General features: G+C 42.4%; 2 protein-coding genes across 2 annotated transcripts in view; both read left to right on the top strand.

Annotated features, from left to right (window-relative positions):
* Positions 1-159: 159 nt before the first annotated feature.
* Positions 160-8,129, top strand: FKBP14 (FKBP prolyl isomerase 14). Its single transcript, XM_059712666.1, has 4 exons — positions 160-540; positions 2,414-2,565; positions 5,147-5,274; positions 5,739-8,129. Exons 1-4 carry the CDS (start codon positions 344-346, stop codon positions 5,895-5,897), a joined length of 636 nt encoding a protein of 211 aa, XP_059568649.1. The 5' UTR covers positions 160-343; the 3' UTR covers positions 5,898-8,129.
* A 6,880-nt stretch (positions 8,130-15,009) lies between these two features.
* Positions 15,010-17,837, top strand: part of SCRN1 (secernin 1) — a 42,866-nt gene continuing 40,038 nt past the window's right edge. The window contains exon 1 of the mRNA XM_059712665.1: positions 15,010-15,134. The gene's annotated coding sequence lies outside the window, so the exon portion shown is untranslated. The remainder of the gene's footprint in view (positions 15,135-17,837) is intronic.

The raw sequence follows: 17,837 nt of genomic DNA, 5'->3' as shown, positions 1-17,837 counted from the left end.
GGATGGCCTCCAGGCGACTCCCGCGCCAGAGGGCTGTAAATTACCCTCTTGCAACGTCATTGGCTGAGAGGCATCTGAAGGACAGCACTGCCAGCCAATGGGAGGCCGACATTCTCCGACGACCACGTAGTCAGAGCCACTCGGATCGGGGTTTGGGTTTAACCCTTTAGAGGCGAGGTCGCAGTGCGTGGGAAAGTTGCGGGTAGTAGACGTGCCACGTCTGCTGGGAAGCGAGGGTCATGAACTTGCCCGAGGCCGTCGCCCTTGAGCCATCAGCTACATCCTTAACTCTATGAGGTCCGGGGTCCTCCCTCTGTGTTTGTAGGAACTTCTGCTCCACGACATGAGGCTTCTCTTGTGGAACTCGGTCCTGGCGCTGTTGGTCACTTCCCTGAGTGGGGCGCTGATCCCCGAGCCAGAAGTGAAGGTCGAAGTGCTCCAGAAGCCTTTCATCTGCCATCGCAAGACCAAGGGGGGCGACTTGATGTTGGTCCACTACGAAGGCTACTTAGAAAAGGATGGCTCTTTATTTCACTCCACGTAAGTCATTCGACCCCCCAGGTAAAACCATTGAGAACCCGCCCACCTACCCCAGCCCCTGGGCAGGAAAGCTAGCGTGTACCAAGTTTTACCATATTTTTTAAAAACTGAAATGTCTCATTTCCTCCTTTGGGGAAAGGAAATTGTTTAAAGCCAATTTTATGTAAGGAGATCTTTGCAGGTCTTGTTGGAAACATGTGGTCAAGATAAAGAAGGACCACTTATTATTATAAAATAACTTTTATGATTACAAAAATTAGACCTAGAATCTTCCATGTCTCAGAACCAAAAACCTAGGTGGACTACGGTGATAGTCATGGGCCACTTTTCAGCGGTTTGCTACTAACGTCTGGTAACTGCTGAGGGCCCTGTGGTCGTGCAGCCTCCATGTCAATGGTCAGGAACTGGCTGTCCTGAAAATGATGAAGAAGTACCATAAATGGACCCGTTTATAATGCATGTTTGCCATTTCTAGAACCATAGCCTATGTGGTAAATAAATAGAGGCTGAAATCCCTTTGCCATGACAAGAAGTGTGCCTAAACTGCAGTCCGCTGGGTAGTAGATTCGTTTTTCTTTTTTTTCTCTACCCTTCCCAGATTTTCTACAATTGGAACAAAAGTTCCCTTGATCATGGGAGAAATGGAGGAAAAGAGGAAGTAATAGCCTTTATCTAGACTTAATGATCGTGGTACCCCTGAAACCTAGTAGGGTGACTTCCCTTCTCACCTACAAGATACACTTGCCTAGAAGAACACTTTCCTCATTGTGCCAAAAGGGAGCTAACAGGGACTCAGACACTTCTCAGCCCTCAATCCCTCCAGGAGCTCCACAGCTTGGTTTTCTTGGGCTGGCCTTCCTTTAGCTCATCAGCCAGGATATCTTGACCATTCTCTTCTTCCTCCATCCTTGGGGGGCCATTCCTCCAGGCTTCGCTGCACACCCCACAGTAGACCCCTGCGGAGAGAGGTGGGCCAGGGTCTGAGCCGGGATAAAGGTGGGGGGGGGGAGGTGGAAGAGCAGCCTTTTCCAGCTATCAGGGCCGTCAGCAGGCTGTACATAAGGAAAGTTTGTAGGCAGGTGAGCAGATGCTATGCTCCTGCCCCTCAGTATCTGTGTGGGTATGGACCCATAAATTCTCCCTAGCCCTTCTCCTCCTCCCCAAACCCACCCGCTTTTAATTATTCTTCTGCACCTGGGACAGCATCACTTTGTGGTTAAGACCTTGAACTTTGTAGTTAAGTCAGATACTGGCACACTTAACCGCAGTTTCCTCATCTGTACCACAGGGGAAAATGGTCCTTACCCCGTATGATCATTGTTAGAATTAAAAGAAGAAGAGTTTTGGGGTAATGCCTGGTATGTGGTAAGTGCTAAAATAATTGTTGATATTTTTAAGCCCTGTCCAGGTAGCTCAGTTGGTTAGAGCATCTTCCTGATACACCGAGGCTGAGGGTTAGATCCCTGGTCAGGGCACATACAACAAGCAACCAATGAATTCATAAATAAGCGGAACAACAAATTTTGCTGTCTCTCTCTCTCTTTCTCTCAAAAAAAAAAAAAAAAACCCACACACAAAACAAAACAAATAAAACAGTAACAAATTTTTAAAATAATAATTGTTTGTTTTTATTATTATGCCATCTGTACTTCTCTAGCTAAGTCAACAGTGTGAAATTTGCATCAAGAAATTTGGGTAAAAAAAAAAAAGAAATTTGGACAGTGAATTGAATTTTATCATAAAGTTGACATGTGTGTGTGTGTGTGTGTCTGTTTTCATTTATTTCCAAATTTAATCACTATGGGTGGGGAAAATGTACTACAGCAATAACAAAGTTACTAAAATGTTCTAATGCGTTTTCTTCCTATTGTAGCCACAAACATAACAATGGTCAGCCCATTTGGTTTACCCTGGGCATCCTGGAGGCTCTCAAAGGTTGGGACCAGGGCTTGACGGGAATGTGTGTGGGAGAGAAGAGAAAGCTCATCATTCCTCCTGCCCTGGGCTATGGGAAAGAAGGAAAAGGTAATAACAATTCTACGTTTTTCTATAGCATAGAGTTCTTTCTAAATTAGGAGACAGAAGTTAGTGTAAATACTATATATTTTTTTCCCTCTAGCAGTAAACAGAAAATCTGTATTTCTTTGGGAAATATAATTATGTCTTGATTATTATTTGAAATGGCCAATTAAAGCCATAATATCTAATGGTCAACTGAGCTAACAATGAAAAAAGGTTCTGGAACCTTCAACTCCATTATTCACATTGTTCACAATCTGATGGCTTCTTTTGTGTATGTGTGTGTGGTACAGAATTCATAACATAATATTTACCATTTCGCCATTTTAATGCCATTCAGTGGCATTAAGTACATTCACGTTGTGGTGCAAATATCACCGCTGTCTGTCTCCAGAACTTTTTCATCCTCCCCAACTGAAACTCGCCAATTTATTTTAACAATGCAAAAGGATAGATCACTCAACATACGTGGGTTGATGAGTTGGACCTTTAAAAGATAGGTTTTTAAGGCATTACATGCAATACTAGATGTGGGCAGTTTGTGATACTCAACTGAAGTTTCCCACAACAAAACTTATACATTTTTAATGATTTGACTTAGAAAACTAATGGAGTGACATGAAATGAGTTTAGTAGAACAGAAGCAAGTGTGCTCGCTGGCCCAGGGCAGACACCCACAGCTGTGGTTGAGTGGGAACCTGTGTGGCTTTCTAAAGGCTGCGCACAGGAGGCCAGGTGTTTCAAGCATAGGATGTGCACGTAGCGGATAATTCCTTTATTGCAATCTAACCTAAGGGAATAAACAGGAATCAGAAGAAAGATTTGTGAACAGCGATGTCCATTCCTGTGTTGTTTCTAATGGCAAGAAAAATTGGAACCAACTTAAGTGTATAATGAGAAGGGTTTAGTGAAATAAAATATGGCCCAGTTACTTAAAAATGGCACATCAAAGCTTAAAAAAAATATCCAAAATGTGTATGATTTCATTATATATGAAAGTAGAAAATGAAGCTATAGAATGTTATACTATGATAGTAAGTATTAGAAAAAATTTTATACACATACAATGTGAATCACAAAGAAATAAAAAGAATGTTAACAATGGGGCTGGGAATTATTTGTATTTCTGGTTCTACCTCTTCCAAATCCTCTGCAATGGGCACATATTACTTACATAATGAAGGGGAAAAAAATTAAGTAGTCATTAGAATAAAATGAAGAACCACTGTGAGGTAATAGGAATATAGACTTCGCAATATCCTTAGGTCTAAACCATTTACAAAGTGGGAACCTTAGTCCCAGTTTCCTGGGAAGAACGTAGGGGTCATATGTGAAGCATTGTATATTCTAAAATGGAACTTGAACTTGCTGTATAAATCTTATGCATAGAATGGAATGTACTAACAAATTAATTCCTTGTTTTAATCGTCCTCTTAGAAGAAAATCAAGTATCTAGAAAATGTTTCTCTGATGTTCAAATGTATTCTTTCACCTTCCTGTATCTTTATCTTCTCATCTTTAATATTTATACACATAGCATTAGTCCATTACTCTTTCGCCACCCTGCATTTAACTCATTTTCAATAAGTGAAGTATAAGTAGAGATCTAAATAGGAGTCATTTCCTTCTGACGAGCTCCATGAAACTAACTTTGTGAATATGTACTAACGCTAGTTCTGTAGTCCTGTAGCACCTCGTTTGCATGCGGCCTTCCGGTTTTCCCGACGACCTAGTGCATGCCCCTTCTCTGTCTAGATCTGAAAGGTAAGGCTTCAGCACGCAGCGTGAGTTTCGTTCCTTCAGCACTTACAAATGCCCTTTCGTGGAAATATGTGGGATGGGGAGACTAAGAAGTATTTGTAGTGTTTACCTAGACCTGTATGTTAAATATAGTTATTAGGAAACAGTTGAACAAATTGTCTCTACTTCCCAGAAAAAAAATTTTTTTTTAAGGTCCCTGGGACTTTAACAATGCTCTTCTCACTTTGAAAGCTTTTCATCTCCCTTGTCAGCAATGTGTTTTAATTTATCCCCTCTCCTGAAATTTCTTCCATATATGTGCAATGTCCTAACTTTCTGAAATTGCTAATTGTTCTTTTAAATTTTTATTTTAGAGAGAAAGAGGAAGGGAGAGGGATAGAGAGAATGTTTCTCTTCCACAAAATACCATGTGCAGGCATGCACATACAATGCGATTGAAACTTCGTGGCCCATGCGCAGAAGTTGGTATTTTGTGGAAGAGCCACACTCAAGGGGCCAAAGAGCCGCATGTGGCTCGCGAGCCACAGTTTGCCGACCACTGCTCCAGGCCAGTAGGCATGAATGTGTGTGTGTATGTGTGTGTACGTAAAACAATTTCTAATTGCAAAACCAAAATCAGACTGCTTTTGATCTATTAATTTGGATTATTTCTTCTTTATTCTATTTGTTTGAGTCAAATATGATTATAATGGAAATTAATATGTGATAATCTTAGGAGGGCTCTTCATTTAATTCAATTAAAAGAATATTTTGTCCAGTACCGTAAGTTTTCTATCATCAAAATTTGGAATCTTTTAAATACAACTGAACCCCCCCCCCCATTTAGGTAAAATACCCCCAGAGAGCACACTGATATTTAACATCGACCTCCTGGAGATACGAAATGGACCAAGATCCCATGAATCATTCCAAGAAATGGATCTTAATGACGACTGGAAACTCTCTAAAGATGAGGTGACCATTCCCTCCTCCTACTCTCTCTTTCTTCCCTTCTTTCAGCTCACTTTTTTATAAATATATTTTAAAGAAAATTTATTTTTAATTTGGGTAAAATGTTATTTATAAAACTTCTTAAAATGCCTATGCTTTGAAAATGGGCTTTTTCATAGGAAATCATTGTTTTGGAAAGAGATATTGAGACTTTTAAAACATTTATTCTTTTGCTTTTTTCTCCCTCTCCCCAATGTAAATAAGGTTGTCTATTTTGTCTTGACCTAAGTTTTTGAAAGATCCATTTTGCCAAGACAATTCCCATTTTGGAGTTATTGTATAAGAAACATAGCTATCCTGAGAAATAGTTGCCATAAAGCAGTTGTTGTATATCATTAGATGAGCTACCAGTCCAGTCTGTGATACTGTTTGACTCAATGCAGGTTATCTTATAAGTAAGAAGTATTAACGAGACCATTATTTTGTAGGTTAAAGTGTATTTGAAGAAGGAGTTTGAAAAGCACGGTGCAGTGGTGAATGAAAGTCATCATGATGTTTTGGTGGAGGATATTTTTGATAAAGAAGATGAAGACAAGGATGGATTTATATCTGCCAGAGAATTTACATATAAACATGACGAGTTATAGAGATACACCTGCCCCTTTAATATAGCAGCCATCTTTAAAGAGCGGGCAACCGTCTTTAAAGAAAGTCTTATTTTTTAACATTGTTTTATTCCATTCTTGCTTTGTTTTTTTAAATTTTTTATATATTTTTTTCCGAATGTTATTTAAAGAACCCCTTAGGGTTTCTAAGTACCCATTTCTTTTTGGTGAATTACTGGGAAGAAAAAATGTTTTTATCTTTGAATAAGGAGAATTCTGGACCATTTTCTACTTTCACCTATGAAGTCTTATAATTTACAACTTTGTAACTTTAAAATATTACAATGGGGACCTTGCCCAACAGAAGAGCAAGCATAGCACAAATCCTCACCCTCTGTTTCTGCTTGACTCCATTTTCACTAAGTTAGATACTGACATTTGCAAACCTTTTGCAATAACCCAAAGCTTACTATTTTCATGTTATAATGGAAGTGTTATCTGCCTTTGAGTCTCTGCTTGAAGCAACGGGAAGATGGTTGTTGAATTTTACTTGTTAACAGTTACTGCTATACTGAGGAGACGTGCAATGCTGAAGTGATGGACAAGTTAATGACTTCTAAGTGTGTATACATTGAATATTCTGCCCAGAACTTAAGCTATGGTATAAGGCTTGGTTCCTGATTGCTACTGACTTATCATGATAAGTAGAACAAATTATTTATGTTTGTTGCTTCCTAATAAAATGTGTCAAAATATTGTAGATGAGGTAGAAAGTTGTATTTAGTCTGTGTATACTTTTTAAGGCTAACCAATTATCCTTTCTGGTTTTTAAAGTAATAGTCTATAACTAGTGTATTATACTACAATAACATTATGTCATGCTTTGTTAACGAATCAAAATTTTCCCATTTCTGCCCCATCAGAAAATAAGGCAGACCCACAGTAGCTGCTATTGAATAAGGTCTATCCTGGGTCAAAAGTTTGATAATTTTATTATGTTCTCTTCAATTGGCTTTTATCCTCAATACTTTAAAAAGTGTCCAAATCCCCATTTACTAAGAATATTAGTCCTGGCCTGTGTGGCTCAGTTTGTTGGGTGTCATCCTATACACCAAGAGGTCACTGGTTTGATTCCCCATCAGGGCACATGCTTGAGTTGTGGGCTCAATCCCTAGTAGGGGGCATGCAGGAGGTAGCCCATTGATGTTTCTCACTCTCTCCCTTCCTATCTCTCTAAAAAAAAAAAATCAATAAAAAAAGTCTTATCATTTACCAAGTGTTCTCAAACATATCACTGACCTTAACTCTCATGGATCTGAAGTCCATGAAGAAAGCTGGTGGATTTTACCGATTTTATAGGTGAGGAAATTGTCATTCAACGAGATTGTTGTGACTATGGTCAACTGCTAGCTTACTGAAGCAGACTTCAGTCCTCAAGTTCATTATCTTTTTACTGCCCTGTATATTGAAAAGAAAAATTTTCTTTGCATTTACTGGGTCTAATTTTCTCTTCAGTGTGGGTCCTTATCCTTGTGAAGATACTTTACTGGCTATTTCTGGTGCCATAGAATTCTCTCCATGATCCAGAAATGGCTCTGGTTTCTTTGAAAAATCTTGGGGTCAGCCATGAATTGCCTCAAAGACCCTGTGTGGTGTGAGGTTCCCCATGTGTATCTTAGTCCTTTCATTCCTGTGGAGCTCTAGATTTTTTGTTTTTTTTCTTTAAACAATTATGAACAACTGTTACATCAGATATAGACTACTTTCACTGATTCTGTATTGATGTCTTCCTCATTAACACCTTTCTCTGGCGAAATCAGCTATAGCTAGAAAACGTTTTTAAGTTCACTGCCCTTTTCCTCAACCTGGAGGAGTTCGAAGTCACAGCACAGAAAGCCTTATGCGGCATGATGAGGGGGAAGGAAGTGAGTAGCTACTGACACTGTCCACGGCAGAGCAAGATAAGTAAAAAGGATTCTGACTATTCAGGCAGCATATTCCTTCATCTCGTGTGACTTTGTATCAATTCCCATCTAAACGTTTGGACACAAGTATGAAATGAAAAGTCACTAGGTTAGGGTTGTCTTTAAGTTAACTGCCTTTTTTGGTTTAGTTATCTGTTTGCACCTTTCCATTTGTGGGAATAATCAGACACCAACTGTGACTTCACTTGTCTACCACTGAACTCATTAATCCTGCTAGCTGTGTCCTATTTAAATGTGTAGGACTGTGTTATGGTATTCTTTTCAAAAATAAAGATTACTTGGAAAAGAATTGGTTTTCTGAAAAATTCTTCACCAATTTCTTCAGCAGTTTTATTGACTTTCTTAACTGTTCTTCCTAGGTTTTATATAAAAACCAGGCGAGGAAGATGGACAGGTAGTTTGGGGAGAGGTATAAAGACACTTGGAATGTGTCTGATTACTCTGTTTAGATATAGTTGTAAGGAAAGCTGTGGTTTGGTTCGATTGTTTTGAAATAAATAGGCATTAAACCTTGAGCATTGAAAGCAATAGTTAATATTGAACGTTGGATACTGGAGAAAGTGTATGTGGGATTTTTTTTGTTTAATGGTGGTAGTTATCACTGTTGTTTTGTGGGTTGTTGTTTTTGTTGTTGTTAATCCTCACCCGAGGATTAATTTTAATCTTTTTTTTAAAAATATATATATTTTATTGATTTTTTTACAGAGAGGAAGGGAGAGAGATAGAGAGTTAGAAACATCGATGGGAGAGAAACATCGATCAGCTGCCTCCTGCACATCTCCTACCGGGGATGTGCCCGCAACCCAGGTACATGCCCTTGACCGGAATCGAACCTGGGACCTTTCAGTCCGCAGGCCAACGCTCCATCCACTGAGCCAAACCGGTTTCGGCTTAATATTTTTTAAAAAATATTTTTTTTATTGATTTCAGAGAGGAAGAGAGAGGGAGCGAGAGATAGAAACATCAATGATGAGAGAGAATCATTGATTGGCTGCCTCCTGCATGCCCCCCATTGGGGACCGAGCCCACACCGGGCATGTGCCTCTGACCGGAATCAAACCTGGGACCCTTCAGTCTGCAGGCTGATGCTTTATCCAACTTGCCATGCCAGCTAGGCTAATTTTAATCTTAATTAAAATTAAAAGATTAATTTTTCCATTGATCTTTTAGAGAGAGTGGAAGAGAGCGGAAAAGACAGAGAGAAACACATTGATTGGTTGTCTCCTGCACATGCCCTGACCAGGGCCCGGGCCAGGGTGGAGCCTGCAACCAAGGTACATGCCCTTGACTGGAATCAAACCTGGCGCCTTTTGGTCCACAGACTGACGCTCTAGCCACTGAACCAAACCGGTAGGGCTATCACTGTTGCTTTGGTTTGGAATTTTATTGTGTGTCATTGTGTGTTATGATTAATGCCTGAGTAAATTAGTGCTATAAATTACCGTATGTAATTAAATGAAGTGCTGGGGTGCTGTAAAAATAACAAGGAAATGATTTCTGGATGAGATGGGAGACAAGCTATTTGAAACTTTCTTTGTGGAAATGAATCTGTATTTCTCATCGTATTCATGATACAGGATATTGCTCACCTCTGCTCTGCTACTTGGATTTCAGCATGCTCTCTCCTCACGGCATTGAGTGCATGGGTGATTTCTCAGAGTTGTTTAGAAACTACAAAAAGAGAAAAGAGAACTTGGTGCAATGTTATGGAAAAAAATACATTTTCCCACCTTTTTCTTTAAAAAGTGAAGTGTCATTGTATTAATAACCCTACTAGATGAGAGAAGAGAGCTTTGACTTCCCACAAATTATTCTTCTGTGTTTTGTTTATTTTCAGGATTACCTATCACCCACTTCTTTAGAAGAATATACAGTCAAGAGATTTTGGAAAAAATAGACCTGTTATCTTTAAAATATAGAGATGCATATACGTGTATGCATGTGCATATTTGTGTGTGTATACATAGTGTACTATATGCCGCGTAGAAACCATATACTGCACACAGGTAAAGTTTTCTAATGAAGTCAGTTATTGAAATGCTCTATCTAGTACATGATTTCCCCTCTGAAATTTTGTCTTTCAATTTAGCGTGAAGTTATAATTTAGGTTGAATTTTCTAGTGGTTCTCTAGGTAAAACCAACAGTAATCTTTTTCACCGCTTCAGCCTGAGGTTTATCCAAGGGACTACGTGGCTGGCTTTGACACAGTCCGTAGGTGATGGCTGAGGAGCTGGGAAGGAGCACCTGGAGGTTCCTGGAGGCCCCGAGCCCTCTGTCTGTGGGCCCCTGTGTTTGCGGGCTCTTTGTGTCCCTGGGCTGCTAGGGAAGCCTCTGGGACGCCATGACTCAGTGAGGACAGGGCAGCCAATGGTCTTCAGAGCCCACCCGAGGGCCTGTGCGCTAGACGAACGTCAGTTTTATTTTATGACCTTAAGACAAATGGCATGAGATGTTTCCTAAAAAAAAAAAAAAAAAAAAAATCTGGAGTAAAGCAAATGCTGTCCCTTGGTCTCTAGTAACAGCTGACGTATATCCCACTTGGGAATTTCTGGGCATTTACAAGTCACGTCATGAACTTACTGGTAAAATCCCACACTGCGGCAGCTCAGGATAATGTCCTCTTTAGTAAATAGTTGCAGGAAAAACAATCCCACACACAATGTAAAGTGAGGTAGTGAGGGACAGTTTTCATTAAAGAATGAAGAAAGGGCCGGGGGGCCCACTGGGGCTTAATTCCAATTTCTTACAGCATTTTCTCATCCATTTGTTGCAGTCACTGGTGGGCTGCATTTTATGTTAATATAACTCTAAGTCTAGTTTTTTTTTTTGTTTTTTTTTTAACCTCTGGTTAGAAACTGGGAACATTATGACATTCAGCCACATCTTTCTATTGTGCTCACACCCGCTGGTATTCTGTTGGAGACGGTCTAGATTTTTAAAAAGTGGTTCTTAAATTTCTAGCTAAGTTTAATTAAATGGGTAATTATACTTGGGTAGAATAACCATGAAGAGTAGTACTAATACAGGGGATTTGCTTTAAAATAAGAGACAGCACTTTACTTGTGGAAAAAGAGGGAAGAACCTAAAAGGCTCTTGCAATGGAATCCCCTTTTAATTACCAAATCCCCACAGCATAATAGCTCTAGGCTTTCTCTGGAGTCAGAAATTTCATACTTTCTATCAATAGATGGAATCATTGTTTGGTCACTTATAGAAAGTCCATCTTTATTTAATTCCTAGAGCAATTTAGACAGACTTTTGTTTCCTTCTTTCAAGAATTGAAAAATAGCCTGGGCCAGTGTGGCTCAGTTGGTTGGATGTCTACTGTTGCACCAGGAGGTTTCTGGCTTGATCCCTGGTAGGTGACGTGCAGAAGGCAGCTGATCTATGTCTCCCTCTCCCTTCCGCTCTCTCTAAAATTCAATAAACTATTCTTTAAAAAAGGATCATATTATTTAAAAAAAAGAATTGGAGAATAACGAATAGTAACTTCTGTTTAAAGTCATATATTATCTCAAGTGAGCAGTGGTATTAAAATTGCAGATATAATAGGCTCAACTTTGTCAATTCTAGATAAGGTTTCATCTATTAAAACGATCCTCAGGCGTGGCTGGCATAGCTCAATGGTTGAGTGTCAACCTATGAACCAGGGGGTCATGATTCAATTCTCGGTCAGGGCACATGCCCAAGTTCTGGGCTCCATCCCCAGTATGAGATGTGTAGGAGGCAGCCAATCAATGAATCTTTCTTATTATTGATGTTTCTATCTCTCTCTCCCTTCCTCTCTGAAATCAATAAAGCTACATAAAAAAACACACACTGTACATAGCATAAGGTGGACCATTTCCATACAGGTAAACTAGGAAAAAAAACATAGGTGGAAATTCCCAAAGGTCATCATAGAATCCCCTGGTCTGTTCTTTGAGAGTCACAAGATGAACAATCAGCAATTCCCCTTTAAATGATCTGTACAGTTGACTGGAGCCACCAATGGCTCCTAAAGGCAGAGCAGTGAGGGTGATGCATACATAATAATTTTTTAAAAAATTAGGTTCAGAAGACTGATTAACTGTTATTTGAAATGAAATGGGAACCACTGAAATGACACATTTGAATAATTGAATTTAGAAGCCCATCACCTAAATATAATGAATAGGATTTTACGCTTTTTGCCAAATTAAAATTTGTGGTTGTATAAATTAGCAATCTCCAAAGGGCTTGATGGATCATTTGAATTCTAAAAATAATTTAAAAATAGATTTTGATATTTATAATCTCTCCGTGTTGTTTATACTCAATATGGGCAGTAATTCTGTAGATTGATTTGAGGGCATTCTAAAGGTTTGTTTCTATGGTAACCAATTCAGAAGACTAGCCTCCTAAACATGGTTGTCATGGAATTAAGGCAGGTGGTTGACTAATCTTGACTAATACTCTTCTTTCTCATCTTTTAATGGCTTTTCTGTTAACCCCTTTCTTTGGTTCTCATAAAATTATATACAAGACAAGCCAATTACACAGGCCTTTTTACTCATAGATGAGTGTCTCATTCATACATTGCCTGTCATTCATTCCCATGAGATTTTTCCAATGACAGATCTTTTTCTTCCTGTTACAATTATACACTCAAAGAAGCACTAAAAGGAAAATACCTCTATAAGCAATGTGCTAAAGATATTCCTCAATTACATATGTCCTTCAAGCTCCTCAAAATCATTGCATAGGGTTCTTTAGACAATAATACTGGTTAGAAGACAAGGCAAAATTGTCATCAATAATATTTTTAATTGGTCTAGGTTTGGGTAACCTTTATTTATGATCATTTTTTAAAACTTGTCTACATTTCCTAATATGCTAGATCAATGTATTTATCTCTGCATAATTCTTACGTTATCTTAATGGCAACATAGAATATACAAATACATTACTTCTATACTTACTTTTCTTGCTTGCCTCTGACTTCTTGAGAGGAGAGGCTATGATATGCCCTTTTCATCTTTGCAGCAATAGTGTAATTCCTAGTATAGGTGTTTGATCATGTTTCTTATTAAATTAGTATGTTGAAGACATTCTATAAGTAAAGTATGCATTTGTAGTTCTTACAATTGTGGGTCTAGTTGAGTCTAAATCAAGACACTTGGCTCCTTAGGGGCATTAAGATTATAGTTCCTAGACTTACACATCTGCCCATGAAGGAGAAACTACTGTGGGATTTGCTATCCTATTGTGACAAGTAGAAAACTGGACAAAATATAGGTTTCCCAAGCTATCTCAAAGTAGAGCATTATTATGAAATCCTACATAATAAAAGTGTAATATGCTGTGTCCGACCGATAGGTTGACCATTCCGTTGACTGCTCGACCAGTTGCTATGACACACACTGGCCACCAGGGGGCAGACGCTCCAACTGGTAGGTTAGTTTGCTGCTGGGGTCCGGCTGATTGGGACTGGGCGAGAGGACCGGACATACCCTGGGGCCTTCCTGTGGTCCCTCCCTGGCTGCCGAGCCCCTATTGCCCTGGTCAGGACTGGGGGAGACGCCCCGATCGGCCCCAATCGCTGGCCAGGCGATTTGTGCACCGGGACTCTAGTATATAATATTGATATTGGGCTACAGTTTTCTTGATTGGACTAAATGCACAATAAGACCCCTTTGTGCTCCAAGATTGTGTGTGCCACTGCTCTGTTCTCAGCATCTGCACTGATTCCCTCAGCCCCCTCCTACTATCCATTTGCTCATGTGGCAGACCACAAGCAAAAGCATAACATTAAAAAACATGCAATAAAGTCTCCTTCCTTCCCTCCATCCAGTCACCCAGTTTTCCCTGGTGGCATCCACTATTACAGTTTCTGATGTATTCTTCCGAAGATATTCTATGCAAGTAAGAGTACAGGCATATATTTTTTTCTTCCCACAACTGATAACACACAATGACTTGCACATGGCTTCCCTCCCCTACTTAGTATGGGTTGGAAATCTCTCAGATCAGTACATAGAGATCTTTCTCATTTTAAAATATCTGAATAGCATTCCATTATATTTTGCTATTTGAATAGCCCCCAATTGATGGATGTTTGTTTCTAATCTTTGCTAGCACAACTAATATAGCAACAGATAACAGTGTACTCATATCATTTCACACCTGTTTCAAACTGTAGGATAAATTCCAGACGTGGAATCCTCCAAAGACTACATATATATATATATATATATATATATATATATATATTTATATCTGTTATTTGGGAGATATTACCAAATTGTCCTCTGTGGAGGTTATAAAACTTTTTGATTTTTGCTAACCTGACAGGTGGAAAATGCGACCTTGTATATCTGATTTGAAGGGAAGTGAGCGTGAATATCTTTTCATGTGTCTGAGTGGTATTGCCTTTGTTTTCCTGTGGGCTTTCTCTTTACAGGATAGTCTTATTTGCTATTTCATAAAAGACAGAGTCTGTGCTTTGGTAACAGGTAGATGGTTATGTCTGGACCAAATACCTTGATGCCAGTATTCACACACACACACACACACACACACACCCTTGGTCACCTGTTTGTGTTATTAAACCAGGGATGGAATCTTGGCTTTGCTACTAGCGGTGTGACCTGGGGAGAGTTACTTAACTTCTTTGGGCCTCATTGCCCAAGGACCCCGCTTAGGGTCTGGCCTATCCACATGGCACAGGATGGCATCTTTAAAACCAAGGAACTGGCTTGGATATGCAGGTCAGTAACGTACAGGACACGTTCCTCCGAGGGGAAATCTCGCTTAGGTACTGAAGCCGGGAGGAAGCGGGGCCTGGCTCCTTAAAGTCCGGGTTTTCCTCTGGAGACAGATGCCACCCGGGTGGTGACTTAGAAATAACAATGGAGCAAAGAGCCACCTTCTGCCGGGAGATCCGCCCTGGCGGCAGCTCCTCCTGCTGCCAGGCACCCTCCCCTCCCCAGCCCAGCGCGGTGCTGCAGCCCCGGCAGCCCAGACAGGCCAGTGCTGCAAGGCTCCAGCCCCGGGTGGGGGTGTGGGGGAGGGGACGGGGAGGCGGGGTGGACCCGCATCACGTGAGCGGAGCAAACTGTGAGCGGGGGCGGCGGGCCAGTGCGCCCGGAGTCTGAGGAGGGGGAAGCGCCGACGGCCGCTCGGCCACTGCAGCTGCAGCCCCGGATGTCGCCGCAGTAGCCGCGGCCACAGCATCAGTACCCGCAGCAGCAGCAGCAACACCCGCAGCAGCACCCGCGCCCTCGGCGCCGCAGCATCAGCGCCGCAGAGCCGAGCCTGAGCCGCCGCCCGCAGGTGAGCCTCGGCAGGCGCGACCCAGAGCGCGGGGCATCTGCACCGCGGCTCCCGCAGGTTCGCTCCCAGCCGCCATCGCCGGGCCCGGGGTGACTTGGGTTTGTGGGCTTCGGGGGCGCAGGACAGGGACGCCCCACCCTGGGCGCGAGCGCTGCAGCCAGGTCGGAAGGTGTCCCCGCTCTGCACGCCCAGCCCCATCCTGGCCCCATCTCCTTTAACTCTCATACCCCCCACCCCCCGCCCCCGCCTCCCGCATACACACTCCCCAGCCGGCTTTTCCTGTTTTCCTCGTCTCGGTATGAAGTTGCTGCCCCGCGAATGATGTGCCTGTGCGCCTCTCGTCCCCGCCGCCCCGGGGGCCGCTCCCAGGGTGCAGGGCTCGCTGGGGCGCGGGAGCGGGCCTGGCACCCCCCGGAGGTCACGCACCTGCCGCGGGTGGGCTCGCGGGGACCTGGCTGCCCGCTGCGGCCGCTGCCCGTGGCCCGGCTCTGTCCCCGCGTCCACCGGTAGGGATCTGCCCTCCCCGAAGGACAAGCGCGGCTGCTCCTCTCCCACTTGACTTCCAGCCACACCCGGGGCGGTTCTTGTGGGGAAGGGTGTCGGGCAGGTTAACCGATGGCGCTGGGCGGGGGGTGCACTGATCCGTAAAAGGCACTCAGACATTCCGAGATGATTATCCGCTTCAGTTAGCCTTGGCGGCCCGGGTTCTCTTGTCTGTCGGGGCGCCGATCGTGGGTGACATCACTCGTGAGGTCTGAGAAGAGTGTGGTCTGCAAAGCAGGCGCTTGAACTTTAGGGAAGAGACGAGAACTCGGGTTTAAGGGTTAAACAGGTCCATTAACTCCAAGTGCACCTAAGGAAGCTGTTCCGTGCTGTGATGCAAAACCGAGTCAGGGTTCTGCTAAATAAGACGGGCTCCCGGGATTTGCTGTTGAATTCTGGCTTGCAAGAGTCTTGAATGGGGACGTGGCAGGCTTCCCGGCAGGATGTGAGTCTACTGGGTTCCAAGCCTGACTAGACCAGGCATCCCTTGCAGAGGAAACCCGTGTTCATTCAAAATGGCAGCATGAAGAATCAGGCCGGAGGGAGCAGCATGGACCAGTCTCCCCGCGGCCCCCTGGCTTGGGCCTGGGTGAGGGAATGTGGGGAAGGCAGGCTTTCCCCAGCCCTAAGGGGCAGGGAGTAATTTTGGCAGCAGGCTAGATTTTAGGCTCCTGGGGAGGGTAAGTGGGAAATTTGGGGAGCTGTACAATTTATTTTCTCTAACTTATCAAAAGCTGGTGCAAAGACCCAATTAAAACTCTCTGTGATTCTGATCTGATTTTTCTCCAGGTTCCGCTAAAGTCGATTAATGTGGCTGCTGATGTCTGTTTGAGGTATAGCTGCAGTGTTGCTTGGTACCAACAACTGGCTCTTAAGAGAGATGGGTGTCTAGTGTCAACATCATCCAGGAATAGTAGACATAACAGTAGACATAACAAATGCCAGGTCCTTAGAGCCAGTCTCATTGCAGGAATTGATTTAACACCATGACCAAGCACCCAGACACCAGAGGATGGTAAATTCTTGAAAGGTGACTCACTTCAGGGTTTCTCCCTCTCTCTTAAGCAGCCTTCCTTTCCCATGTCGCTGCTGTACTGCCAGCCATCTTCTCATTTAGTAAGAGGAGATGCATGAGGCAGCATTTGTTTCGGGGGATTATGGGATGGAGGAAGATTAGCACAAAGGTCAGGAATGGTCATGCTGGATGCAGCCCGAGAAAACACTATGATGTTAACTCCCCGTGTACAGCCTGGGAGGCTGAGACTAGCAGGGGATGGGGGACCGGGGTGAGGTGGGGGTGGACCACACCCAAGGTCATACAGCTGGTTGGCAACTGGCAGTGAGGACTGAAATCCAGGTCATGAAACTCCCCCAGTTTAGGGTTCCACATGCCACCCTTCAAAGCCTGGAAGAATAGGGCAAACCTGTCATGAGAGTGGCAAACAGAGCAACCTGAAACCAAACTGTACCAAGAATTAAAAAAAAATCTAAGGTTCCCTAATTCAAGCCCATTTAACCGCTTAAGCTGTCTGTGCTTCGTGTTCACATTTTGTGGTGACTAAACTGCTTCTGTATTTAAACTCCAAAGACATTATTTTAATCATAACCTTTGAGGTGAAAAATGTGCTCTCTGATTAAAAATTAGTTGTTGATGCTTGCGGACAACCGATAGGCCAATTTTTTTTTTTTTACTAAAAGAAAACAAAGTGGGATATAGAATAGCTTTTGAATGTCTCTAATTTTAAGTACAAGCAAATAACAAGCCTGACTTAAAATGCTTTGAAGCAGCACTGAAGACAGAGCCCTTTTTTATAATTTGTACTTGAATTCTCTGAATCATATACCAGTGACCTCAGATCTACCAAAGGAAAGCGAGAAAATGTGCCTGGGTTAGCGTTTGTGCAGAAGCGGGAGGATATGGAAAACCCTTCTGGGCATTCAGTACCTTCGCCCGAGTGATCTGCAGAAGGAGGAGGTGGGCGGCTTGCAAGCAGCAGGAAGAATAATTTGCGATGGTGAAGTAGTTAGGGGCTAGGTCTGGCCAGATATGTTGAAATGAGGACAGATGCTGACGCCAGGTGTGCCATTAAAAAAACAACTTGCGTTAGAGCAGTGGTTCTCAACCTTCTGGCCCTTTAAATACAGTTCCTCATGTTGTGA

The sequence above is a fragment of the Myotis daubentonii genome, chromosome 10 (assembly GCF_963259705.1).
Source record: "Myotis daubentonii chromosome 10, mMyoDau2.1, whole genome shotgun sequence".
Taxonomy (NCBI): domain Eukaryota; kingdom Metazoa; phylum Chordata; class Mammalia; order Chiroptera; family Vespertilionidae; genus Myotis; species Myotis daubentonii.
The sequence above is the reverse complement of the archived record's forward strand: the minus strand, read 5'-3'. Positions and strand labels throughout refer to the sequence as shown.

What these genes read in the sequence shown, in the direction of transcription:
- FKBP14 (XM_059712666.1), top strand. Translation starts at nt 344, where the DNA reads ATGAGGCTTCTCTTGTGGAACTCGGTCCTGGCGCTGTTGGTCACTTCC. An exon ending in GGCTCTTTATTTCACTCCAC is followed by an intron (nt 541 to 2,413) that starts GTAAGTCATTCG and finishes TTCCTATTGTAG; the next exon opens with CCACAAACATAACAATGGTC. An exon ending in CTATGGGAAAGAAGGAAAAG is followed by an intron (nt 2,566 to 5,146) that starts GTAATAACAATT and finishes CCCCCCATTTAG; the next exon opens with GTAAAATACCCCCAGAGAGC.